This window comes from Pristiophorus japonicus, chromosome 21, assembly GCF_044704955.1.
Source record: "Pristiophorus japonicus isolate sPriJap1 chromosome 21, sPriJap1.hap1, whole genome shotgun sequence".
NCBI lineage: Eukaryota > Metazoa > Chordata > Chondrichthyes > Pristiophoridae > Pristiophorus > Pristiophorus japonicus.
Window position 1 is genome coordinate 86,147,721 of NC_091997.1, and position 26,061 is coordinate 86,173,781.

General features: G+C 47.1%; 2 protein-coding genes across 2 annotated transcripts in view; both read left to right on the forward strand.

The window, feature by feature from the left end:
• The first annotated feature begins 4,268 nt into the window (after positions 1 to 4,268).
• LOC139234168 (solute carrier family 25 member 44-like) overlaps positions 4,269 to 26,061 on the forward strand; it is a 56,889-nt gene continuing 35,096 nt past the window's right edge. The window contains exons 1-3 of the mRNA XM_070865192.1: positions 4,269 to 4,920; positions 14,270 to 14,397; positions 17,079 to 17,305. Of these exons, the coding sequence (XP_070721293.1) occupies positions 4,299 to 4,920; positions 14,270 to 14,397; positions 17,079 to 17,270 (942 nt within the window). The 5' untranslated portion in view covers positions 4,269 to 4,298 and the 3' untranslated portion in view covers positions 17,271 to 17,305. The remainder of the gene's footprint in view (positions 4,921 to 14,269; positions 14,398 to 17,078; positions 17,306 to 26,061) is intronic.
• skic8 (SKI8 subunit of superkiller complex) overlaps positions 17,286 to 26,061 on the forward strand; it is a 127,148-nt gene continuing 118,372 nt past the window's right edge. The window contains exon 1 of the mRNA XM_070865194.1: positions 17,286 to 17,305. The gene's annotated coding sequence lies outside the window, so the exon portion shown is untranslated. The remainder of the gene's footprint in view (positions 17,306 to 26,061) is intronic.

The window sequence follows — 26,061 nt, forward strand, 5'->3', positions numbered from 1 at the left end:
TATTTCCAAGTTTGCTAACGACACAAAACTAGGTGGGATTGTGAGTTGTGAGGAGGATGCAAAGACGCTGCAAGGCAATTTAGATAGGTTGAGTGAGAGGGCAAACACATGGCAGATGCAGTATAACATGGATAAATGTGAAATTAGCCATTTTGTTAGGAAAAACATAAGGACAAAGTATTATTTAAATAGTGATGGCTTGGGAAGTGTAGATGTACAAAGGGACCTGGGTGTCCTGTATACCAGTCATTGAAAGCAAACATGCAGGTGCAGCAAGCAGTTAGGAAGGCAAATGGTATATTGCAAGAGGATTTGAGTAAAGAAGCAAGGATGTCTTACTACAGTTATACAGGGCCTTGGTGAGACCGCACCTGGAATATTGTGTGCAGTTTTGGTCTCCTTACCTAAGAAAGGATATACTTGCCATAGAGAAAGTGCAGCGAAGGTTCACCAGACTGATTCGTGGGATGGCAGGACTGTCGTATGAGGAGAGATTGGGTCGACTAGACCTGTATTCACTAGAGTTTAGAAGAATGAGAGGGGATCTCATTGAAACATATAAAATTCTGATTGGGTTGGATAGACTGGATGCGGGGAGGATGTTTCCCCTGGCTGGGAAGTCTAGAACAAGGGGTCACAGTCTCAGGATACAGGGTAGGAAATTTAGGACCGAGATGAGGTGACATTTTTTCACTCAGAGGGTGGAGAACCTGTGGAATTCTCTACAACAGAAGGCTGTGGAGGCCAAGTCACTGAATATATTTAAGAGGGAGATAGATAGATTTCTAGAAACAAAAGACATCAAGAGGTATGGGGAAAAAGCGGGAACATGGTGTTGAGATAGAGGATCAGCCATGATCAGATTGAATGGCGGTGCAGACTCGAAGGGCCGAATGGCCTACTCCTGCCCCTATTTTCTATAAAGGAGCTGGGCCACCACATTGATCTGTGTTGTCGGAATTGAATGTAATAGTTCCAAGTTTGCAGATGACACTAAGCTGGGTGGCAGTGTGAGCTGTGAGGAGGATGCTAAGAGGCTGCAGGGTGACTTGGACAGGTTGGGTGAGTAGGCAAATGCATGGCAGATGCAGTATAATGTAGATAAATGTGAGGTTATCCACTTTGGTGGTAAAAACAGGAAGGCAGAATATTATCTGAATGGTGACAGATTAAGAAAAGGGGAGGTGCAATGAGACCTGGTGTCATGGTACATCAGTCATTGAAAGTTGAATGCAGGTACAGCAGGTGGTGAAAAAGGCAAATGGCATGTTGGCCTTCATAACGAGAGGATTTGAGTATAGGAGCAGGGAGGTCTTACTGCAGTTGTACAGGGCCTTGGTGAGGCCACACCTTGAAAATTGTGTACAGTTTTGGTCTCCTAATCTGAGGAAGGACATTCTTGCTATTAAGGGAGTGCAGCGAAGGTTCACCAGACTGATTCCCGGGATGGCACGACTTACATATGAAGAAAAACTGGATCAACTGGGCTTATATTCACTGGAATTTAGAAGAATGAGATGGGATCTCGTAGAAACATAAAATTCTGATGGGATTGGACAGGTTAGATGCAGGAAGAATGTTCCCGATGTTGGGGAAGTCCAGAACCAGGGTGATATGTCCTTACTATACAGTATAAATGCACACGAGGCCCATACTTGAGAGAAGGTCACTCTGTGACCAGTTACCTTTATTACCAAGACCTCAAGTGATGAAGCTGGGTGGAGCTTCCCCTTTTATACCTGAAAGTCCAGGTTAGGAGTGTCTCCCACAAGTTCACCCCTTGTGGTCAATGTTCTCAAGGTGTACAACTTAGGTCAGCTTATACATGGGTTACAATGATAGTTGAATACATGACACAGGGGTCACAGACTAAGGATAAGGGGTAAGCCATTTAGGACCAAGATGAGGAGAAACTTCTTCACTCAGAGAATTGGGAACCTGTGGAATTCTCTACTACAGAAACTTGTTGAGATATATTCAAAAGGGAGTTAGATGTGGCCCTTACGGCTAAAGGGATCAAGGGGTATGGAGAGAAAGCAGGAATGGGGTACTGAAGTTGCATGATCGGCCATGATCATATTGAATGGTGGTTAGGCTCGAAGGGCCGCATGGCCTACTCCTGCACTTACTTTCTATGGTTCTATGTTTGCTCATTCAAGGAATGATATGGACAGGTTGTTTTCTCTTGGGTGCTGTATATACTGGCCATAAATGGGAGTAGTTCTTTGTATGCAAGGTCAAAAGTGCAGGGATTACTGATATACTAATTGGTATCTGAATGCTATATCTGAGCGTTAAAGAGTCGAATTCTCTAAATGTGTTCAGGAATGTCTCGCGTAAGAGACATGTCCTCGATTGTTTCCTGGTTTGTAACCTGAGAGCTGATGTGGGAAATGATGGGTCGTGAAGTAGTGGGCCTGGTTATATGTATTAATATGTCATCTGCACACAGTGTGTTTTATGTTTGGCTCTTCCGGCTTGCATTCCATAGAGTTCATTATTATAGGTACTGCAGGTGGTCCAATGGCCAGAGCAAAGAGAAGGGGCCCCAAGGGACAGCTGTATCTGGCTGCTCTTTGTAAGTACAATGGGGGCACAAGGGGCAATTGGTGTATAATATAGATTAAAGGGTTCTGATTCAGCGGTATCGTCCTGGTTGGGGCATTAACTTTTGAGAAGTTGGAAGTTTAACACCAGGCGCAAATCAATCTCGCTGCCCGCTAAATTCGGTCTCGGCACTCAAAAGAGTGCAGGAGAGTGCTAAATCAGGCGCTAATGGTGCAGGTGAGTGGCATTAGGCTCCAAGTGATAATGAGTATGTGGTGTGTAATCGGGAGTGAGCCTTGGCAAAGGCGCCTTCCAGCCATTAAAGGGGAGGGTCACTGGAGTCTGCACACCAGTCCCCAATGATTCGGAGAGAGCAGAATGGCGATATGCTGTGGGATGAAATGCAAAGTCCTTTGACAGCCCACGACACTCCGGGGACTAAGCAGCCTTTATTTGCCTGCAGAACAATCCTGCGCTCTGCCACTCATAAATGACCTTTGGAACGGAAGTTTCTTGACAGCTGGTGTGCATTTCTCTAAGTAACGCCCCGCCCCGCCGGCCGGCTGGTTTAGACCTCCCCTCCTTGGTGCTGTCGACGTGAGGGCGAGGGCGTTGGCGCTACTGAGCTTTGCATGCTCACTGACGTCACAGTCCTGCCGGGCGCTAACTAGGGGTGCTAACATGCCGAATTTCTCCCCCAGTGTCTTTACAAAGGCCATTCTCGATCATGGGGAGAAGGCAGTCCAATTCTACCCAATTAAATGCCTTCTCAGCACTAATTAAGGAAGAAATCACTACCTTAGTGGTGAACGTATGAAATATCTGCCTGATTGTCAATCGTGGATGAAGCATATTTGGCCTGGATGCTACAATCAGCTCCGGTATACGTGGGTTAGTGAGAGAAGAGATGGGAGCGGATTTCTGTTTCTGATTACTATTCAGTGATGACCATAACCGTTGTGTTGGAAAATTCCTGAATTTTGACAAGACAGGCCTTGGCTATGATGCTCTTCCCAGTTGATGAGGCTGCTCTGCTGGCACTTGCTGTCTCAGTTCCCAAATTCAGACTGGCCACTTGAAAGAGATGCCACTAATGTTCATGGAACTTGCTGAGGCATGAATCACCGGGAGAAAATACTAGCGCTGGGCAGGTCTGAGGGGGCAAGGCAACATCTTTTTGCTTCAATTGATATAATGTGCTATTTAATGTTAATTTAAATTACATGCCGTGATGGAAGAGTTCATGTTCTAGAACTAAGGGGCATTGTCTCAGAATAAGGGGTCGCCCATTTAAGACGGAAATGAGGAAGAATTTCTTCTCTGAGGGTCGTGAATCTTTGGAACTCTCTGCCCCAGAGAGTTGTGGAGGCTGGGTCATTGAATATATTTAAGGTGGAGATGGACAGATTTTCAGAGGATAAGGGAGTCGAGGGTTATGGGGAGAGGGCAGGGAAGTGGAGCTGAGTCCATGATCAGATCAGCCATGACCTTATTGAAAGGTGGAGCAGGCTCGAGGGGCCGAATGGCCGACTCCTGCTCCTATTTCGTATGTTCTGGAGGGAGGAGCATTGTTGCGCCAAATGCCCTGCAGTGACACTGAATTTTAGATACATCTTGGGAAGAAAATGTGAACTTTAGAACTTGTAAAGTGGATAAAGTCAACCTAATGACGTTAGTGGTTCTAAAACTGAGCACCCTTCCTGACCTTTTTTACAGATTACTGTGGACATTAGGTACAACCGCAGCCGGAAATGCATGAAAAGCGAAACATTCAGATAATAGGATGGGAGGACCTGGACAAAACAAAATTCTACTCGTTTGGTATCTTAATGAATCTGTCGCTGCGCCTTGGGCTGTATCCAGCCATGCTGATCAGGACCAGGCTCCAGGTCCAAAAGGGGAAGAGTCATTATGAAGGCACTTATGACGCGTTGTTTAAAATCCTACGGACTGAGGGCATGCGGGGACTTTACAGAGGTTTTTCCGTGAATGTATTCACCATCGTCGCTAGCCAAGCGTATATCACAACCTACGAGCTGGTGCGCACATATGTGTCCAACTACAGCGATAATAATGCCATTAAGTCATTTGTGGCAGGAGGTTTGTCGGCACTCATTGCACAGAGCTTCGCCGTGCCCATTGATAACGTTTCTCAGCACATGATGGTGGCGGGCCACAGAGCGAATATTGGCAGGTTCAAGCTGTATGAAATCACAAGATCGTACAGACAGGCGTTTGGACTAACGCGGGAAGTTATCTCTCAGATTTTCAGAAATGATGGCCCAGGGGGGTTTTACAGAGGATATTTAGCCTCCCTGATGACGTACATTCCCAACAGTGCATTGTGGTGGCCTTTTTATCATTTCTTTGCAGGTATGTAAGATTTAGGATCACAGGTCACACACAGATACCCAAAGGGTCTTAGGAGTTCTACGGCATTTATTAAGAGAGCGATAGTTCAAATATCGTCAAACATAACACACAATCAGGATAGGCATAGTAGACATACGACCATGACAAGTAGCTGGTACTAGTCCCGATTGGACAGACGGCTGGTGGTAAGAACACTGCTTATCTTCACCGCCTGCCCTGAAATTCCTTCTAGGTCTCTCTTTTATTCTCTTTTTAGGGGTGGGCCTGGTATAGGATATGGACAGGACTATTTAACCTGTGATATGTCGGGTTTTTTGTCTGAACTCTTGGGTGGAAACCCTCCTCTTCACATCCTCCCGAGCTGGAGTCAGTCAGGCCATTCTTGGCCTTCAGATGTTTGGAACTGCCCGTGATCAGTTATTTATTTTAACGCTGTTCAAGCCGCTTTAGCTATTGTACCACGGAATGAATCTTCAATTCTAACACCAGTCTGAGGAGACTTTTTGGTCTCAAGTTACTTCTTCCAATTCACAATTTATTACAGGTATGGAAGGCTGCAGTTGTTCTCTCTCCTTCCTGAGCTCAGCTTTATAATAAATGTCGAAAATGCTGGAAATCTCAGCGGTTCAGGCAGCATTTGAACTCTGTTTCTCTCCACAGATGCTGCCTGACCAGCCGAGATTTCCAGCATTTTCTGTTTTTATTTCAGATTCCAGCATCTGCAGTATTTTGCTTTTGTGTCTAGAATAAATGTGTTGGACATCAAATAATTTGGGAAGGGGAGAGGTTTCCAACCACTTGTACATGAAAACTTGGCATTACTCTTGTTCAGAATGAATTTAGCAAAATCTAGAATAACTCCCGCTCTTCAGCAGATTCTACTTCATTGGAAAATTTAGTTTCAAGACTGTGGCCACGTTCTCAAACTTTGTGCTTCCTTCAGGGTTGATTTATAATAGTGCTTAAAGCAGTTACATATTACAGCTATTTGGTAATCACAGTACAATAAATTATATAAAATGAAGGACATAGCTCATGTATAAAAAGTGTAACAGTAATGGTTACAAGTCGGTGTGTAACATGTGTAACGGTTACATGTCAGTGTGTAACAGTCACATATTGGTGTGTAACGGTCACACGCCGATGTCGCAGTAACGGTTAAATGGCAGTTCCTCTTGTGTAAGACGATAAGGAATTTTAGGAACAGGAAAAGGCCATTTTACATCAACTCCAGTTATCCAACTTTTAACTATCTTTCAATCACTTCTCTTCCCGACATGCATCCAGTTATCTCAACATATTTAGCTTGTCTGCTACAATGGCTTTCTCTAGTAACTTACTCCACAGGTCCTGTTATCTTCCAGGTGCAAACGTTCTGCCTGGATTTTCTTCTTTCTTTTAAGGCTGCGTCTATTTGTACTAACTGAAATGCAGCTGTTTCTCTGATTGGCTCTCCATTTTCACATGACCTATTGCTGATTGGTCCCCATGGAGGATAAGCCGCACCCTGAAGTTCCTCTGGAATGTGTAACTGGAACCGCCCAACCCAAGTTCTGAGTAACTTTCCAATTTATAATTCGATCCATTTTGACTTCAGAAGCCACAGAAGATAGATCTGCCCAAAAGCCACCAAGTTCCAGCCGAAGTCCATTACCCCAGTGCAAGTGCATCCCTTCGCCATCTGAAGACCCTTACCCCAGCATATACTGCCTTCCACAGCTGAAGTCCCTTACCCAAACGCAAGATCTTATCTCCCCCGCCCCATAGATGGGGCATTGTGCAAGCTCTCTCTCTCTCTCCCCACAAGCTCTCTCTCCCCCCCAAGCTCTCTCTCTCTCTCTCCCCCCAAGCTCTCTCTCTCTCTCTCCTCCCAAGCTCTCTCTCCCGCTAAGCTCTCGCTCTCTCCCCCCAAGCTCTCTCTATCCCCCCAAGCTCTCTCTCTCCCCCAAGCTCTCTCTCCCCCCAAGCTCTCTCCCTCTCTCTCCTCCCTCTCCTCCCAAGCTCTCCTGCTAAGTTCTCGCTTCTCCCCCCAAGCTCTCCCCCCAAGCTCTCTCTTCCCCCCCCCCAAGCTCCCTCTATCTCTCTCCCTCAGGCTCCCCCAAGCTCTCTTGCTCTTCCCCCCTCCCCAAGCTCTCCCCCCCTCCCCAAGCTCTCCCCACAAGCTCTCTCTCCCCCCCCAAGCTCTCCCCCCCCCAAGCTCTCTCTCTCCCCACAAGCTCTCTCTCCTCCCAAGCTCTCTCTCTCCCCCCCCAAGCTCTCTCTCTCTCCCCCCAAGCTCTCTCTCTCTCCCCAAGCTCTCTCTCTCCCCCCCAAGCTCTCTCCCCCCAAGCTCTCTCTCTCCCCCCAAGCTCTCTCTCTCTCTCTCTCCCCCAAGCTCTCTCTCTCTCTTTCTCCTCCCAAGCTCTCTCTCCCGCTAAGCTCTCGCTCTCTCCCCCCAAGCTCTCTCTATTCCCCCAAGCTCTCTCTCTCCCCCCAAGCTCTCTCTCTCTCTCCCCCAAGCTCTCTCTCTCTCTCTCCTCCCAAGCTCTCTCTCTCCCGCTAAGCTCTCGCTTCTCCCCCCAAGCTCTCCCCCCAAGCTCTCTTCCCCCCCCCCCCCCTAAGCTCCCTCTCTCTCTCTCCCTCAGGCTCCCCCAACCTCTCTCGCTCTCACCCCCCCCAAGCTCTCTCCCCAAGCTCTCGCTCTCTCCCCCCAAGTTCTCTCCCCCCAAAAGCGCGATCTCTCTCTCCCACAGGCGCGCTCTCTCTTTCTCCCCCCCCCCAAGCTCTCTCTCTCTTTCCCCCCCCCAGCGCTCGCTCTCTTCCCTAAACTCTCTCTCTCCCCCCCCCCCCCAGCTCTCTCTCCCCCCCCCTCTCTCTCCCCCCCAGCTCTCTCTCTCTCTCTCCCCCCAAGCTTGCGCTCTCTCCTCCCAAGCTTGCTCTCTCCCCGCTTCTCACTCTCCCCGTTGCCCCGGGCTCTCTTCCCCCCCAACAAGCAGATGTTCGCGGCACTGCGGGTGGCTCAGAGGCAACGTGGTGTTGGATGCATGCGCAGAAAAGGGTTATTGAGAATTGGGTGGGGTGGGGGGGGTGGGTGAGGCGCCGAGTCGGCGATATTTGTCCTAACTCTCGCTTCTGCGCATGTGTCAGAAGGGAGTTTAGCTTCCGTATATTTTGCGTGCCTCCCTGATATTTGAACTATTTTTGCATGTCTTTAATAATTTCCAATTCTCCTACCTACTTGTTTTGAAATACTTGTGCTTATCCTGCTACTGTTCTCGCCCTATAATCTGTTTCAATGGCCAGAATTAAGTTGGACTATTTCACTACCATTCCTTAAATATTCTGCACTCTCTCACCTTGGGTCTTCCAGCCATTTTAGTGTTGCATCTAATCTTATCTTCATTCATTTTGTTCTCCCTGGAAGTCCAAAGGTTTTTGTATCACAATCCTTTTGCAAACCCTGATGAACATTTCAGTTCCAATGATCCTCGATGCTTCCTCACATCTAATATACGCACTGTTACATCTTGAATATAGAGTCAGACCAGATACTGAAAGCTCAAAGTAAGAGTGCCTCTCCAGCCTCCTTATATACAGGTGCTCCCAAGGGATTGTGGGATCCCTTGTGACTCCAGGGGATAAGCCTTCTGGTGGTTAGACATGGTAATTACAGGTTTACATACATAACAACACTCCTCCCACCCAAAGTCAATAGTGTAACTATTTACAATGTGAGTCGATCTGGGGCCTTCCTTTCCCTGGTTGATCGTCTCGGTGCGGTGCAAATGCTGGTGTTGGTGAGTCGTTTGTTGGGCCTTTGCTCGACTGCTGCTCAGCTGGCCTTGCTAGACTGCTGGGGATGGTGAGTCTTGCTGGGCAGCTGCGGGTGATGGGTTCTGTTTTGTGGTCAACCGCTGGGTTGGTTGCCACTGGTATGTGTGTTGGAGGGTCAAAAAAGGTAGAGTCCATTGTGGGTTGTTCTGGATAGTCTGTAAATCTGAGTTTGGTTTGATCCAAGTGTTTTCTGCAGGTGAGTCCATTTGCGAGTTTGACCACAAACACTCTACTCCCCTCTTTGGCCAAAACAGTGCCAGCAAGCCACTTGGGATCGTATCCATAGTTCAACACAAATACAGGATCATTTACTTCAATTTCACGTGACACATTTGCACGATCATGATATGTATTCTGTTGAAGCTGCCTGCTCTCTACCTGTTCATGTAGATCAGAGTGGACTAACGAGAGCCTTGTCTTAAGTGCCCTTTTCATGAGCAGTTCAGCGGGAGGGACCCCGGTGAGCGAGTGGGTCTTGTGCGGTAACTAAGCAGGACTCGGGATAAGCGAGTCTGCAGTGAGCCTTCAGTTACCCTTTTCAAGCTCTGCTTGAATGTTTGAACTGCTTGTTCTGCCTGACCGTTGGACGCTGGCTTAAAAGGGGCAGACATGACATGTTTGATCCCATTGCGGGTCATGAATTCCTTGAATTCGGCACTGGTAAAGCATGGCCCATTGTCACTTACAAGGACATCAGGCAGGCCGTGCATGGCAAACATGGCCCGTAGGCTTTCAATGGTGGCAGCGGATGTGCTTGCCGACATTATCACGCATTCAATCCATTTGGAGTATGCATCTACAACCACTAAAAACATTTTTCCCAAGAATGGGCCTGCATAGTCGACATGAACCCGAGACCACGGTTTGGAGGGCCAAGACCATAAACTTAGTGGCGCCTCCCTGGATGCATTGCTTAACTGGGAACATGTATTACATTTGTGCACACAGGATTCTAAGTCTGCATCGATACCGGGCCATGTGGGATCTGGCTATTGCTTTCATCATTACAATGCCTGGGTGGGTACTGTGGAGATCACTAATGAAAGTGTCTCTGCCCTTTTTTGGCACAATTACCCGATTACCCCATCGGAAGCAGTCTGCCTGTATAGACATTTCATCTTTGCGCTGCTGGTACGGCTTTATTTCTTCCTGCATCTCTAATGGGACACTAGACCAACTCCCGTGAAGCACACAGTTTTTTTTACTAAGGACAGTCAGGGGTCCTGGTTCGTCCAGGTTCTAATCTGTCGGGCGGTAACAGGCGATTGCTCACTCTCGAATGCTTCCATTACCATAACTAAATCTACAGGCTGTGCCATTTCCACCCCAGTGGTGGGCAATAGTAGCCTACTGAGAGCATCGGCACAGTTTTCTGTGCCTGGCTTGTGGCGGATGGCGTAGTTGTATGCGGACAACATGAGCGCCCATCTCTGGATGCGGGCCGATGCACTCGTATTTATCCCCTTACTTTCAGAAAAGAGGGATATAAGTGGCTTATGGTTGGTTTCCAATTCAAATTTGAGCCCGAACAGATATTGATGCATTTTCTTTACCCTGTAAATACACGGTAATGCTTCTTTTTCGATCATATTGTAGGCCCTCACGGCTTTAGACAGACTTCTGGATGCATAAGCAACCGGTTGCAATTTCCCAAATTCATTGGCTTGTGGCAATACACGCCCGCCCCCGTACGACGACGCATCACATGCTAGCACCAAACGTTTACATGGATCATACAACACAAGCAATTTGTTTGAACATAACAGCTTCCTAGCTTTGTCAATGGCATTTTCTTGGCTTTTACCCCATACCCCATTCATCTCCCTTATGCAGTAAAGAATACAGGGGTACTAACAATATGCTAAGACCCGGTAAGAAGTTACCAAAATAGTTCAGGAGTCCTAGAAACGACCGCAGCTCCGTCACATTCTGTGGTCTCGGTGAGTTCTTGATTGCCTCCGTCTTCGAATCAGTGGGCCTGATGCTGTTCATTGCGATTCTTCTCCCCAGGAACTCCATTTCAGTCACCAGGAAAACGCACTTCGAGCATTTTAGCCTGAGCCCCACACGATTAAGCCGACTAAGAACCTCCTTCGGGTTCTGCAAGTGCTCGACGGTATCCCGACCTGTAACCAAGATGTCATCCTGGAAGACCACGGTGCACGGGACCGACTTCAGCAAACTTTTCATGTTCCTCTGGAATATCGCCGCGGCCGATCGAATCCCAAACGGGCATCTGTTGTAAACAAAAAGACCTTTGTGCGTGTTGATGCAGGTGAGGCCTCTCAAGATTTCCTCCAGCTCCTGCGTCATGTAGGCCGAGGTCAAGTCCAGCTTTGTGAACGTTTTCCCTCCCGCCAGCGTCGCAAATAGGTCGTCTGCCTTTGGTAGCGGGTATTGATCCTGCAGCGAGAAACGATTGATAGTTACTTTGTAATCACCACAATTCTGACGGTGCCGCCTCCCTTGAGGACTGGAATGATCAGACTGGCCCACTTAGTGAATTCGATCAGTGAAATGATTCCCTCTCGTTGCAGCCTGTCCAGCTCGATCTCCACCCTCTCATCATGTAAGGTACTGCTCTCACCTTGTGATGGATTGGTCGCACCCCCAGAATCAAATGGATCTGCACTTTTGCTCCTTGGAACTTCTCGATGCCTGGTTTAAACAGCAAGGGAAACTTGCTTAGGACCTGGGCACGTGAGGTGTTGTCGATGGACGAAAGCGCTCGGACGTCATCCCAGTTCCAGCGTATCCTTCCCAGCCAGCTCCTGCCGAACAGCGTGGGGCCATCGCCCGGTACCACCCAGAGTGGTAAATCGTGCACCGCTCCATCGTAGGAGACCTTTACGGTAGCACTGCCAATTACGGGAATCAGTTCCTTTGTGTACATTCTAAGTTTGGTGCAAATGAGAGTCAGGACTGAAGCCTTGTTGCACCACAACTTATCGAAAGTCTTTTTACCATTATTGACTGGCTTGTACCTGTGTCCAGCTCCATGGACCACATTTAATTCAACCTTCAGCATTATCGGGGTACACTTTGTGGTAAATGCGTGCACCTCATATACCTCTGCCTCCTCGGTCTGAGGCTCTGGTTCGTCATGACCCACCGTGGATCTGTCCTCCTCTGAAACATGGTGGTTTGCAGGGTTTGCAGCTCGCCTGCACATACGTTGGAGGTGTCCCATTGTTCCACAGCCCTTGCAAACGTATCCTTTGAAGCGGCATGAATGTAATCGATGATCACCCCCGCAGCGCCAACAAGGTGTTAATTGCCTTGTATTCACCACCCTTGATGGCGGACTCTGAGTCACCTGTGTACATGCAGCTGCAGGCGTGTAAGTGCTGCCATGTACATATCGATTCGAAAACAATGTTACTTTGTTCACAGTAGTTGCAGCAGCACTAGTGTGCTGGGAAATTTGTTTAGTATTGTCACTGGTGGCAATAAAAGCCTGGGCTATCGCTATGGCTTTACTCAATGTTGGGGCCTTTACAGTCAAAAATGAAGTATTACCTCACGGCCAATGCCAAGTACAAAGAAGTCCCTGAGCATGTGCTCCAAGTGTCCATCAAATTCGCAATGTTCTGCAAGGCGCCTTAGCTCGGCGACGTAGCTCGCCACTTCCTGGCCTTCAGACCTCTCGCATGTGTAGAAACAGTACCTCGCCATCAGAACGTTTTCCTTCGGGTTTAGATGCTCCCGGATCAGTGTGCACAACTCATCGTCCAACTTGTCTGTGGGTTTTGCTGGAACGAGCAGGTTTTTCATGAGGCCAAATGTTGATGCCCCGCAAATGGTGAGGAGGATCGCCCTTCGTTTGGCAGTGTTCCCTCCTCCTTCTAGCTCGTTGGCCATGAAGTATTGGTCAAGCCGCTCCACGAAGATTTCCCAATCATCTCCCTCCGAAAATTTCTCCAGGTTGCCCACAGTTCTCTGCATAGTTGCAGTGGGGTTCGGCGCCAGTTGTTACGTCTTGAATAAAGAGTCAGACTAGATACTGCAAGCTCAAAGTAAGTGTGACCGTAGTCCTTTATTACAGATCTCAGAGTGCCTCTCCAGCCTTATATCCAGGTGCTCCCAAGGGATTGTGGGATCCCTTGGGACTCCAAGGGATAAGCCCTCTGGTGGTTAGACATGGTAATTACAGGTTTACATACCTAACACGCACCATATCTGGATTATTCATAGAGTCGATGCAGAAAGTCACAGAGTACAAACATGAGTCGGGAAACGATCCAACTCCAACTCTACAAATGACTGTTTGGAAATAAAAAAGGCTTCTCTTTGGGGGAAAAAAACTGCAGGCGATAACAAACCATAAAGAGTCTCACGATTAATAATCCTACTTTGTAACTGATTAATTTTTGAAAGGAGTCCTACTGGTAAAACGCTTTAGCTGGAAATTGGGTTGAAGGTTATTTAAGGCGTTAATGTCGGGCGATCGCTAAATTTAGCGCCGGAAAATGGGTTGCGACGGCAGCCAAAAAATTAAGTGGAGCAGAGTGCTAAGTGATGCGTTCCACACCTGTCTCGGGGCGCTAGGCCAGGTGAGCAACTGAATATCCGTTGCTAAAGAGCCGGCTTCATAGAGCCCAAAGAGAAGCTTCCCTGCCAAAAAAAGAATCGGAACAAAAAACATTACTCGCCCCAAATAAAGTTAAATTGCAAAAAAAAATGGATCCTACTTACTTCACGCAGTTATTCCTTCCATTAGCGCCCCAGGACAGCTCTGACCGGCAGGCTTTCTCTGGCGGGGTCACTACGGGGCGCTACAAGTGCAGCGCAAACCAAATGTTGGTTCCATGTTGATACCGGGGGCGTTGCACACCGGCGCTACGCTCCTCAGTGCCGCTGGTGCCGGCACACTGTAGTTACCGAGTAGAGCGAATGCCGGCGGTCACGTCTGCTCACCCTTTAGCGACCTATTACAATGTACAAAATCACAGAGGGAAAACTATTGTGTGTTTGAGATACTAGAGTGGGATAGCTGAGTGGAGAATAATAACATAAGAAATAGGAGCAGGAGTAGGCCATTCAGTCCCTCGGGCCTGCTCCGCCATTCAATAAGATCATGGCTGGTCTAATCATGGACTCAGCTCCACTTCCCCGCCCACTCCCCAGAACCCCTTATCCCCTTATCGCTCAAAAATCTGTCTATCTCCGCTTTAAATACATTCAATGACCCTCCACAGCTCTCTGGGGCAGAGAATTCCACAGATTTACAACCCTCAAAGAAATTCCTCCTCATCTCAGTTTTAAATGGGCAGCCCCTTATTCTGAGACTATGTCCCCTAGTTTTAGTTTCCCCTATGAGTGGAAATATACTCTCTGCATCCACCTTGTCGAGCCCCCTCATTATCTTAAATGTTTCGATAAGATCACCTCTCATTCTTCTGAACTCCAATGTGTATGGGCCCAACCTACTCAACCTATCCTCATAAGTCAACCCCCTTATCTCCAGAATCAACCTAGTGATCTTCTGATTGTGTGCATCTAACCATTGATGCCTGTTTATTTGTCTGAATTACAGAGCAGTTGTTCTATTGGGCTCCTGGTGACTGCCCTCATTTGGTCCTTCAAGGAATGGCCGCACCACTGGCTGCAGCCACAGCATCTACAATCACCAACCCGATGGATGTTGTCAGGGCTAGGGTTCAGGTGAGGATACTTTAAAAAAAAAATTCTCGGCATATCGGTGCCGCTAGCAAGTCCAGCATTTATTGCCCATTCCTTTTTGCCCATGAGAAGTAGTGAGTAACCTTCGTGAACCACTGCAGACCGTAGGGTGGAGGTACCAGAGGGGGTTCCAGGATTTTGACTCATCGGTGGAATTGTGGAATTGACGTGTGTGTGTGTGGCAGGAGAAAAATCAGTGATGAGCAATCAGAAGCAGGAGCTCTGGTCGGTTCCCTTTCTCCCGCTAGCCCAGACACCAGCTCTAGGATCGCCACTGCCGCAGTTAGATTTGGCTAACAGCACAGGCAGGAACTGAATCTGGGACCTTACCTTCCGACCTGTGTGACTCAGTATGATGCTGTGGTTGACCTTGGATTTTGTATTGTAAAAGTAAAAGGAATGGATAAAATCTCATTTAAGCATTGCTTCCATTTTTATCAGGATTCAGACTTCAATAACTCGGAACCAAGAGAAGGAAAGAAGTAATTTAGAAGTTTGACCAATGATACTTGTATTAATTGGGATTGGAATTCCTGTTTCTAAACACATCAACAGCCACCTGCAGCTCCGTGTGGCTCTATGGCTGAATGGGCTGTACAGTGTCATTCTGAGTCACACAGGTCGGAAGGTCAGGTCCCAGATTCAGTTCCTGTCCTGTGCTGTTAGCCAAATCTAACTGCGGCAGTGGCGATCCTAGAGCTGGTGCCTGGGCTAGAGGGAGAAAGGGAACTGACCAGAGCTCCTGCTTCTGATTTTTCTCCCGCCACAAACTCCGATCCCTAGCCACTGACTCCATCCCTCTCCCTAGCATCTGTCTGAGACTGCACCAAACTGTTCACAACCTAGGCGTCATATTCCACCCTGAAATGAGCTTCCGGCCACATATCCGTGGCATAACTAAAACCGCCTATTTCCACATCAATAACATCGCCCGCCTCTGCCCCTGCCTCAGCTCATCTGCTGCTGTACCCTCACCTATGCCTTTGTTATTTCTAGACTTGACTACTCCAATGCATTCCTGGCTGGCCTCCCATATTCTACCCTACATAAGCTTGAGGTCATCCAAAACTCAGCAGCCCATGTCCTGACTCGCACCAAGTCCCGCTCACCCATCACCCCCTGTGCTCGCTGACCTACATTGGCTCCCAGTTAAGCAAGGCCTCGATTTCAAAATTCTCATCCTTGTTTACAAGTCCCTCCATGGCCTTGGCCCTCCCTATCTCCGTAATCTCTTTCAGCCTGACAACCCCACGAGATGTCTGCATTCCTCAAATTCTGCCCTCTTGAGCATCCCTGATCATAACTGCTCAACCATCGGTGGCCGTGCCTTCAGCTGCCAGGACTCTAAGCTCTGGAACTCCCTCCCTAAACCTCTCCACCTCGCTACCTCTCTTTCCTCCTTTAAGACGCCCCTTAAAACCTACCTCTCATCTGCCGTAATTTCTTCTTTTTTGGCTCGGTGTCAAATTTATTAGTTTTGTTTTCTAACACCGCTGTGAAGCTCCTTGGGACATTTTACTACGATAAAGGCGCTATATAAATAAAAGTTGTTGTTGTTGTTGTTGTTGTTGAAAGTAGCTAGTCGAAGAGTCACATTTGGCTGAAACAGGCTCCATGGTTGAATAGCCTGCCGGCGTGTAGAATGGCTCCGTGGCCGAGGTACTTGAGATCCACTCTCATCCATTCGCTCATACCGAGGCACCTGTCACTACCGCGAGAAAATGTCAGGCGAAACATTATCGAATGGGAGAGGGGTAATGAGCACTGTTTAATCAGTGTTCACAGAACTTAAAACTGCTTTTATATATTTATCCAATGTTCGGGCCCAGTATTGGTGATCTCGCTCCCGGCATTTTAGATGTTTATCTCATCATCATAGGCCATTGACACAACTATTATTCAGCAAGATTTAGTAAACCTTCGTGTTTAGGCAGGGGATTTGCCAAATGACTTTAAACATAGGACAATCTACAGATTACAATTAAGTATAAACTGAAGACATTTGACGACAAGAATCCGAGCAGGATTTGAAAGATTTAAAAATGTCATGGCACAACCATTACGAGGGACTGCCTAATACTTTACTATACAACCATTGTGCAATTAGTAAAAGGCGCACGATCATAAGAAATTTATTGCAAGGAATTAGTGCAGAGAGATAATGCAATCTGCTTGAACAGCAGACCTTAAACATCCACTCCCTCCACCATCATTGCACTGTGGCTGTAGTATGTACTAGCAAAGTGGTTAATTAGGGCAGATACCATTTAACCATTGGTATGTTTCTCTCTTTATCTTAAATAAGCTCTCCATAATTTGTGGAGAGAGTAGCATTGAGAGCCAAGTGATGAACACAATCTCACAGTAATCTAAATGGATGCTCCACTTGCAGAGCAATGCCTAACCTTTAGGGAAACCTATTGAGCAGGACAAGTAACAGCAGGTTAATATTAAGGGAAAACACAGGAAAGAATTTGTTAAATATTATTGGAGAGATATCTAAATCCAAATATGATGAACCAAACAAACTATGGGGTGGGAAGGAGATGTGGTAATGAGTAGAGAACGAGATCAGGACACAGCCGCCCAAGTCTATTAGGAACACCCTGGATTTCCCCCGAGTGCAGTAATTGGCTTGGTTCCATTCATGTTTTGTGTTTCAGGTGGGGGTGAAGTCCTCGATGATTGAAACGTTCCGGCAGCTTCTGAGAGAAGAGGGTGCCGGGGGCTTGACCAAGGGGCTGTCTGCCCGCATCTTATCCACAGCTCCAGCGTCTCTCGTCTTAGTGCTGTGTTATGAAACACTCAAGAGGATCAGTCTGAGGCCAGAACGAGTGGAATCTCGACACTGCTAGCTGCCTGGGAGCCTGTGGCTGATCGAAACAAACGGGTACAAATTTCCACTGCGGCTATTAACGCAAAGTTGGCAAATTTTGGTCATCTTATACATAAACTCACTGTTTGACATTTTAAACTCCAGTGATGATGCAGGCATTGCACTTAAGCAAAGGACCTTTATTCTAGAAATGAATCTTTTCCATTTACTGGTTGTGCTTATAGTCCTCCCTCATTCAGAGTCACTTATAGTCTCTGATACTCTGTGATCATAAGAATGGGGTTTACTGTACGCTTGAGCTGGCAATCAAATCATTATGAACAGTGTAGTTAATTCAGCCGATGGATGGTGTAATATTCTCATGTTGTGTCCTCTCCAATTGTGAAAACTCCCAGCAGTACAGTGATAAATTTTAGCCTTCAAAACCTGGGATGTGTTTGGAGAGGATTTTAAGATGCAACAACAAAAGGCTGCAGCACCAACACTGGTGAGATAGTGAGTTTAGAAGATCTATTGTCGCCGTATGAAAGCATAGACTAAAGCTGCGTTCACAGTGTCGGATGTAAACAGAGTGAAGCGCTCCCGAGATTGTCTCAGATTTTGGTTTGTACTAAGTCTCCCTTCTCGGTGTACGTGGGTGCTGAAGCTGGTGTTCAAACGCACCATGGTGTATTGAGACACCTCTCACCATTTATTTTTAAAGACAGTTCTATTGGGTTCTGTGCCTTTAAAGGGACTCGTTTTGTATTTTATCCGGTGGTTAGTAATGTACTTGCGAGAAAGCAACTGCACAATTTTCATAAAGATTTTGCTTCTGACGCCTACAACCCAAAAAATGACAACTTCTAGATTTCTCAGTGCCATCTATTTCTCGGTGGCATTTTACACAGTGAGTCAAGACCCAGGTGAAATCCTCAGGTGACACAAGGTCAGATGGCAAGAAATATTGGACTGGAGTACGGAGATGTAATTCAGTCTCCATTTTAAAGCTAGACACTTTGCTCTGGTTTTTATTTTCATTTATAAATTCCGGTGCCCAGATTTATAATGGAAAGTACCCAAGCAAACTTGCCCCCGTGCAATTATACTCTCCTGCCAGTAGAATTTACAGCACAGTCATTCGGTCCGACTGGTCGATGCAGGTGTTGATGTTCCACACCAGCCTCTTCCCTCTCTATTTCCTTCATCTCGCCCTGTCAACATATCCTTCTATTTCTTCCTCATCAAACTTCCCCGTAACTGCAGAAAATGTTATGACAATGTGACAAGTTTACAAAGGAATTTATAACGGTAAAATGGCAGGAAATGCACGAGGCCATAACATTTTATATATATATATTATATATTAGTTGATCTTCTGTGGCATTGCACACAGGAAGTCAAGAGCAATTGTAGTCTTGGGTGAAGTGAGGGTATGGATGGGAGATTAATAACCCGGGGCGTGCAGACCTAATTCATGTCGCCATTTTAAAGCCACACATTCTGTCCTTTTTTTACATTTCAATGATAGATTCCTGTGTCCATACTTATAACAGAAACTGCTTCTGGAAACTTGGCCCACTGTAATTCCCCCAATTCCTCCTTCTTTCAATGAAGGATACAGCGACAAAGGAGGCCATTCAGCCCATCGTGCCTATTGTCAGCTCTTTGAAAGACCTATCCAATTAGTCCCCCGTCCCCACCCCCCCGCACCGTTCTGCTCTTTCCCCATAGCCCTGCAAATTTTTCCTTTTCAAGTATTTATCTAATTCACTTTTGAAAGTTATTGAATCTGTTTCCAGGCGATACATTTCAGATCATAACAACTTGTTACATAAAATAAACTCCTCATGCCCCCTCTGGTTCTGTTGCCAATCACCTTAAATCCGTGTCCTCTGGTTACCGACCCTCCTGCCACTGGAAGCTGTTTCTCCTTATTTACTATATCAAAGCCGTTCATAATTTTGAACACTTCTGTTAAATCTTCCCTTGACCCTCTCTGCTCCAAGGAAAACAGCACCAGCTTCTCTAATCTCTCCATGGAACTGAAGTCTCTCATCCCTGGTATAATTCCTCTGCACTCAAGGTCTTGACATCCATTCTAAAGTGTGGTGTACCAGAATTGGCCACAATACTCCAGCTGAGGCAAGCCAGTGCTTTGTAAAGGTTTATCAACAACTTCCTTGTGAAAATTAGACGGTGGAAGACTTCTAGCTCGGTGAATGTGTTCCAATCCCTCCATGGCCTCACTCCTCCCTATCTCCTCCAGCCCTCCGAGAAATCTGCACTCCTCCAATTCTGGCCTCCCCGATTTCTTTCCTCCACCATCGCTGACTTTTCCTTCAGCTGCCGAGGCCCTAAGCTCTGGAATTCCCTCCCTAAACATCTCTGCCTCTCTCGCTCCCTCCTTTAAAACCTACCTCTTTGACCAAGCTTTTGGTCACCTGTCCTAATCTCTCCTTATGTGGCTTAGTATCAAATGTTTGTCTGATTTTCGCTCCAGCAAAGCGTTTTGACTACATTACAGGCGCTATAGAAATGCAAGATGTAATTGCCACTGCTGGGCCTCCCCCGGAGACCGGGCATAATTGCAACAGCCAAGTTAACATAGGCCGTTCCCATTATAAACGTCAACACATGAACATACAATCAAAAAAAGTTCAGGGAGAGCACGCAAACTTGAAAATGATAGTCAGGAAAAGACCAGCTGGTCCTTCGAGCCCCTGCCCCACACTAATGATGCCTGGAGCACCGTGACTAGACACTTCCGAATGCCCACCCCCGCTGCCACCCTCCTGTGAGAGGCAAAAAACCCAGGGCCACTAAGGGGGGGGTACAGCTGGTAACACATTCCAGAGGCTCACTACTCCGGGCAAAGAAGAAGGGTCGAACATCCAGCCTCTTCCTACTTTCACACAGTTTAGCTGCATGTCCCCTGGCTTTCACCACTCGGAAGTAATCGATCAAGAGGCATGCAATCCGGCCCTTTCATTATTTTATGCACCTCTATCGGGTCGCCTCTAAGTCTGCACTGCTCTAGAATAAAAGAGATCCAACTCTTCAAGCCGATCTGAGTAACTAAGGTTCTTTAAGCTGGGAATTATTCTCGCAGCTCTCCTCTGCACCTTTTCCAAGGCCGCTATATCGCCCACCATGTGAGAGCTGTGCACAGTCCTCTCGATGTGGTCTAACCAATAACCTGTACAGCTCTCACCATTCCGCTCCCTCTACACTCAGACCTTTCTGAGCTTTTTATATTCGCACAAAGCCAGTTAATCTTAAAAGAGATCATTTGTATCTGTTGGTGCCTGTTCAGTCTGGAATGGTTACAGTTCAATCATTTACTGGACACAGTTCTTTAATACATTTACTAACATTCGAGTCTACTAACATTAAACATCTATGTATATAAAATAAAGCAAGATTCTAGATCTAGTTTACTTTTATGACTACTATTTCACATACAATCTGATTTTCTAACGTCTCCACTGTCCAGGTCATTAATAAAAGCAGTGAACAGTAACAGGCCTAGGTCTGAGCTCGGGGAGAGGGTGGGTAGGTGGCGGAACATCACTAATAACTTGCCTCCTGGCTGATCCACATCCGTTAATTACAATTTTTTTCGATGCGCTGATTCCCACTGATACCACAGATTCTACCTTGCAAAGTAACCTAGCGTGAGGTACCTTCCTGAAAGTCCAGGCAGACAACATCAACCAGATTACCTTCATCCACTAACTAGTAACTGGTTCAAAAAACTCCAGTTTGTAAGACATGACCTTTTCTGGAAGCTGTGCTGAATATTTCTAATGGCCCCTTTTTCCAATCATTAACGCAATCTCTTCGTATCCTTTCAAGCATCTTCCTAATGATGGGCGTCAGGCTAACGGGCCTAGTTCCCTGGCTCTGACTTGTCCCCTTTTTTGAAGGAACTACATAAACTAGCTTTCACTGTAAAGGAACAATCCTTGACTCTCCTTCTTAGGCAGTCCCCCGGAGTCGAGGATGACTTGCTTCCACACTAACCTGAGTTCTCAGGTGACTAATGAGACCAATGTGGAACCTACAGACTCTGTCACAGGTGGGGCACATGGTGGTTGGAGGGACGGGTGGGTGGGGTGCTTGATTTGTCGTACATTCCTTCCGCTGTTTGTATTTGGCTTCTGCGTGCTCCCAGCGAAGAGACTCAAAGTGTTTGGTGACTTCTCGGATGCTTCTCCTCCACTTTGAGCGGCCTTGGGCTAGGGATTCCCAAGAGTCGGTGGGGATTTTACATTTTTTTCAAGGAGGCTTTGAGGGTGCTGACTCTATTGAACTATTGAAGATATGGGCAAGAGATTCACAGAACACCCACCTGTCCCATCTCTTTAATACAGAGGCAAGATTTTTTTTAAAGTTATCTGTATGGGTTATATTCCACTGTCATGTGGATTGCAATTATTGATCAGCCCAAAACATGGTACAGGTACACCCTCCCCAATCCAGCAACCTCCGTGCCGGTTTTCGTGTTTTTCCGGACTTTGGAATGTGTTTCTGATGTCTGAAGTCCGGAAACGCCCGAGCCTAGGTTCGGGTATTTCTGGATTTCAGAACACCAGAAGCGTGTCCTGAGTCCGGAAATGCCTGGGCCCAGGTTGTGATTTTTCTGTTTTTTGGACGTCATCTTGTAGTTCTCCTCGCAGGCCTCGTAGTGCTCGCTTCTTCGCAATGATTGGTAAGCCTCCCTCTCTTGTTTTTGCAACGCAGTATCCTGTAACTACTTAATATGAGCTTCCCGGCCTGTATCTTTTGCTACCATCTTCAAATTTGAAAAGGAATGTACAGTACGCAATCTGCTTGAGGTGAGGTCAGATCAGCTCCGCTCGGAGTCATGGGGCGTGGCAATCCACTTTGTTCAGGCTAAAACTACTAGTCAGATTTATTTACAATAAGGCAGTTTACACAGTAGCAGGTGGCCAACTGCTGATGGCAGAAAACAATAAAGTTAGGATCAGTCCATGAGGGATTAAATGACCTTCCTACACCATCAATATCTGCAATACCTTCACAGAAAACAGTCTTCTGTAGACTTCCTTAGGTAAAACCTATAGTCTGTGAAGTGAGCAAAATTAAAGCGTCACTTCCAGAAACTGAACAGAAGATGTTGCAAAAAGCCTGTGGATTATTTTCTGGTTGAAAAGGCCCCTGAATAAATATTTGTCAACCAGTCAAATTCAGAGACAGAATGCTGCGAGCCACCACAGTATCAAACAACTTGACACAGGAAGACTTTCTGGTTATTGGATGGACGATAGTGGTTTGGAACACACAAGGAGGACATTTGCCATACCTGATTAACTTTCCACAATTTGCATGGCCTTCCAAGGGACCACTAATTTGGTTAGCACCTGTAACCACATTTCTGCATCCTTATTTGCATAATGCCTATTTTGAAGAAGAGCAGGGGAGTTATCTCCGGTGTCCTGGCCAATATTTATCCCTCAATCAACATCATTAAACAAATTATCCGGTCATTATCACATTGCTGTTTGTGGGAGCTTGCTGTGCACAAATTTTCTGTCACGTTTCCCACATTACAACAGTGACTACACTCCAAAAGTACTTCATTGGGTGCAAAGCGCTTTGAGACGTCCAGTGGCAATGAAAGGTGCTATCTAAATGCAAGTCTCCCTCCCTCTCTCATAATCAAGCACGCTCCCTGTGCTCTCACAGACAGCTTGGCTCATTGAAGATGTGGATGCGTTGGGACAGATTTGTGTATTGCAGCTCCCAACACACAGAAAGTAAATGCTTTTAACGATAACTTAAACGCACCTTTGCTGTATCTAATGTCGCATGTATTTAAGAAAAACTGTATGATGATAATGATGGGCAGAATGGCCTCTTTCTGCCCTGTCAGTCCCCCTCAAAATCTTATATGTTTCAATGAGATTACCTCTCATTCTTCTAAACTCCAAAGAGTATAGGCCCAATCTACTCAATCTCTCCTCATTGGACAACCCTCTCATCCCAGGGATCAATTTAGTGAACCTTTGTTTCACCATCTCTAGGGTAAGTTTGTCCTTCCTCAGATAAGGAGACCAAAACTGTGCTCAGTACTCCAGGTGTGGTCTCTGTCTTGCAATAAAGGACAACTTGCCATTTGCCTTCCGAATTGCTTGTTGTTCCTGTATGCTAACTCTCTGTGTTTCTTGTACGAGGACACCTAAATCTCTCTGAACACTATTTGTAATAGTTTCTCACTGTTTTAAAAAATATTATTTCTATTCTTCCTACCAAAGTGAATCACCTCACATTTCCCCACATTGTACTCCATCTGCCACCTTGCTGTCCATTCACTGAACCTGTCTATATTCCTTTGCAGGGTCTTTGTGTCCTCCTCACAGCTTAATGTCCCACCTAGCTTTGTTTCGTCAGTAAACCATTACACTCAGTCCTTTCATCTAATTTATTAATACAGATTGTAAATAAATGAGGCCCAAGCACTGCTGCCTGCTAGTTACATTGCCCCACTTGTTTTACTATGTTCAAGGTGCAAATAAATGGAAGTTGTTGTGATATGTGCCGCTGGATATAGACTTTTAGGGAAACAATGATGCACTGCCACCAGGTGTCCACATTGTGCAATTACATGGTGAGTTTAGAAACATTGCCAGAAATTCAGTATTGCCCCGATTGGGACGTTAACCTTTGAGACGTTAGAAGTTTAGCACCAGTCACTAATCAATCTCGCTACCTGCTAAATTCAGTCTCAGCGCTCAAAGAGTGCAGGGGAACGCTAAATCAGGTGCTATCATCATAGGCAGTCCCTCGAAATTGAGGAAGACTTGCTTTCACTCTAAAAGTGAGTTCTCAGATGACTGTACAGTCCAATACGGGAATTACAGTCTCTGTCACAGGTGGGACAGACAGTCGTTGAGGGAAGGGGTGGGTGGGACTGGTTTGTCACACGCTCCTTCCGCTGCCTGTGCTTGGTTCCTGCATGCTCTCGGCGACGAAACTCGAGGTGCTCAGCGACCTCCCGGATGCTCTTCCTCCACTTAGGGCGGTCTTTGGCCAGGGACTCCCAGGTGTCAGTGGGGATGTTGCATTTTATCAAGGAGGCTTTGAGGGTGTCCATGTGACGTTTCCTCTGCCCACCTGGAGCTCGCCTGCCGTGTAGGAGCTGTGATGCTAATGGTGTAGGTGAGGGTGTTAGGCTTCAAGCAGTGTGTAATCGGGAGTGAGCATTGGCGAAGGCATCTTCCAGCCATTAAAGGGGAGGGTGACTGGAGTCTGCACACCAGCCCCCAATGATTCGGGGAGAGCAGAATGGCGATATGCCGTGGGAGGAAATGCAAAGTTCTTTGACTGCCCACAACACTCCGGGGATGAAGCAGCCTTCATCTGCCTGCAGAAAAATCCTGCGATCTCTGCCACTCATAACTGACACCAGTGGTGGAGTGATGGAAATCGGGGTTGCATAAGAGGCCAGAATTGGAGAAGCGCAGACATCTTGGGGGTTGTGGGGCTGGAGGAGGATACAGAGATAGGGAGGGGGCGGGGCTAGAGGAGGATACAGAGATAGGGAGGGGGCGGGGCTAGAGGAGGATACAGAGATAGGGAGGGGGCGGGGCTAGAGGAGGATACAGAGATAGGGAGGGGGCGGGGCTAGAGGAGGATACAGAGATGAGGGGGCGGGGCTAGAGGAGGATACAGATATAGGGAGAGGGTGGGGCTAGAGGAGGATACAGAGATAGGGAGGGGGCGGGGCTAGAGGAGGATACAGATATAGGGAGGGGGTGGGGCTAGAGGAGGATACAGAGATAGGGAGGGGGTGGAGCTAGAGGAGGATATAGGGAGGGGGTGGGGCTAGAGGAGGATACAGAGATAGGGAGGGGGCGGGGCTAGAGGAGGATACAGATATTGGGAGGGGGTGGGGCTAGAGGAGGATACAGAGATAGGGAGGGGGCGGGGCTAGAGGAGGATACAGAGATAGGGAGGGGGCGGGGCTAGAGGAGGATACAGAGATAGGGAGGGGTGGGGCTAGAGGAGGATACAGAGATAGGGAGGGGCGGGGCTAGAGGAGGATACAGATATAGGGAGGGGGCGGGGCTAGAGGAGGATACAGAGATAGGGAGGGGGTAGAGCTAGAGGAGAATACAGAGATGGGGAGGGGGCGGGGCTAGAGGAGGATACAGAGACAGGGTGGGGGCGGGGTTAGAGGAGGATACAGAGACAGGGCGGGGCTAGAGGAGGATACAGATAGGGAGGGGGTGGGGCTAGAGGAGGATACAGAGACAGGGCGTTGCTAGAGGAGGATACAGAGATAGGGAGGGGGCGAGGCCATGGAGGGATTTGAAAACAAGGATGAGAATTTTATAATTGAGGCGTTGTGGAACCAAGTCCCACTTCAGAAATGTGAGCCTGCAATCACGGCTGTAAAGGGCTGTGGGACGTTCTGAGGGTCGTGAAATGCAAGTTTGTTTTTCTTTCTTGTCATTGACTGGAGAAAATAGTTTATTCTGCCTTTTTAAAGCTGTTATAGAGAGCAAAACAAAGACTGGGACACTCACATGGGGAAAAGGCAAACCTGAAGTAAGACAATCATGGTAATTGTCAATATTAGAATTCCCTCCTCAACACCATCTCCGCAGGGATTGCAGCAATTCACAGGAAAAGCCCACCACTGCTCTCTCAGCGCGGCAATAATTGAGGCCCTGCCAACATCACCCAAAGCCCGAGAACAGGATTAAATACATAGCAAATAATGACGCTTGTTGATAGAGTAAACATGGAGAAGTTGCTTTCACTGGAAGGTGGATCAGAAACTGGAGGTCACAGATTTAAGG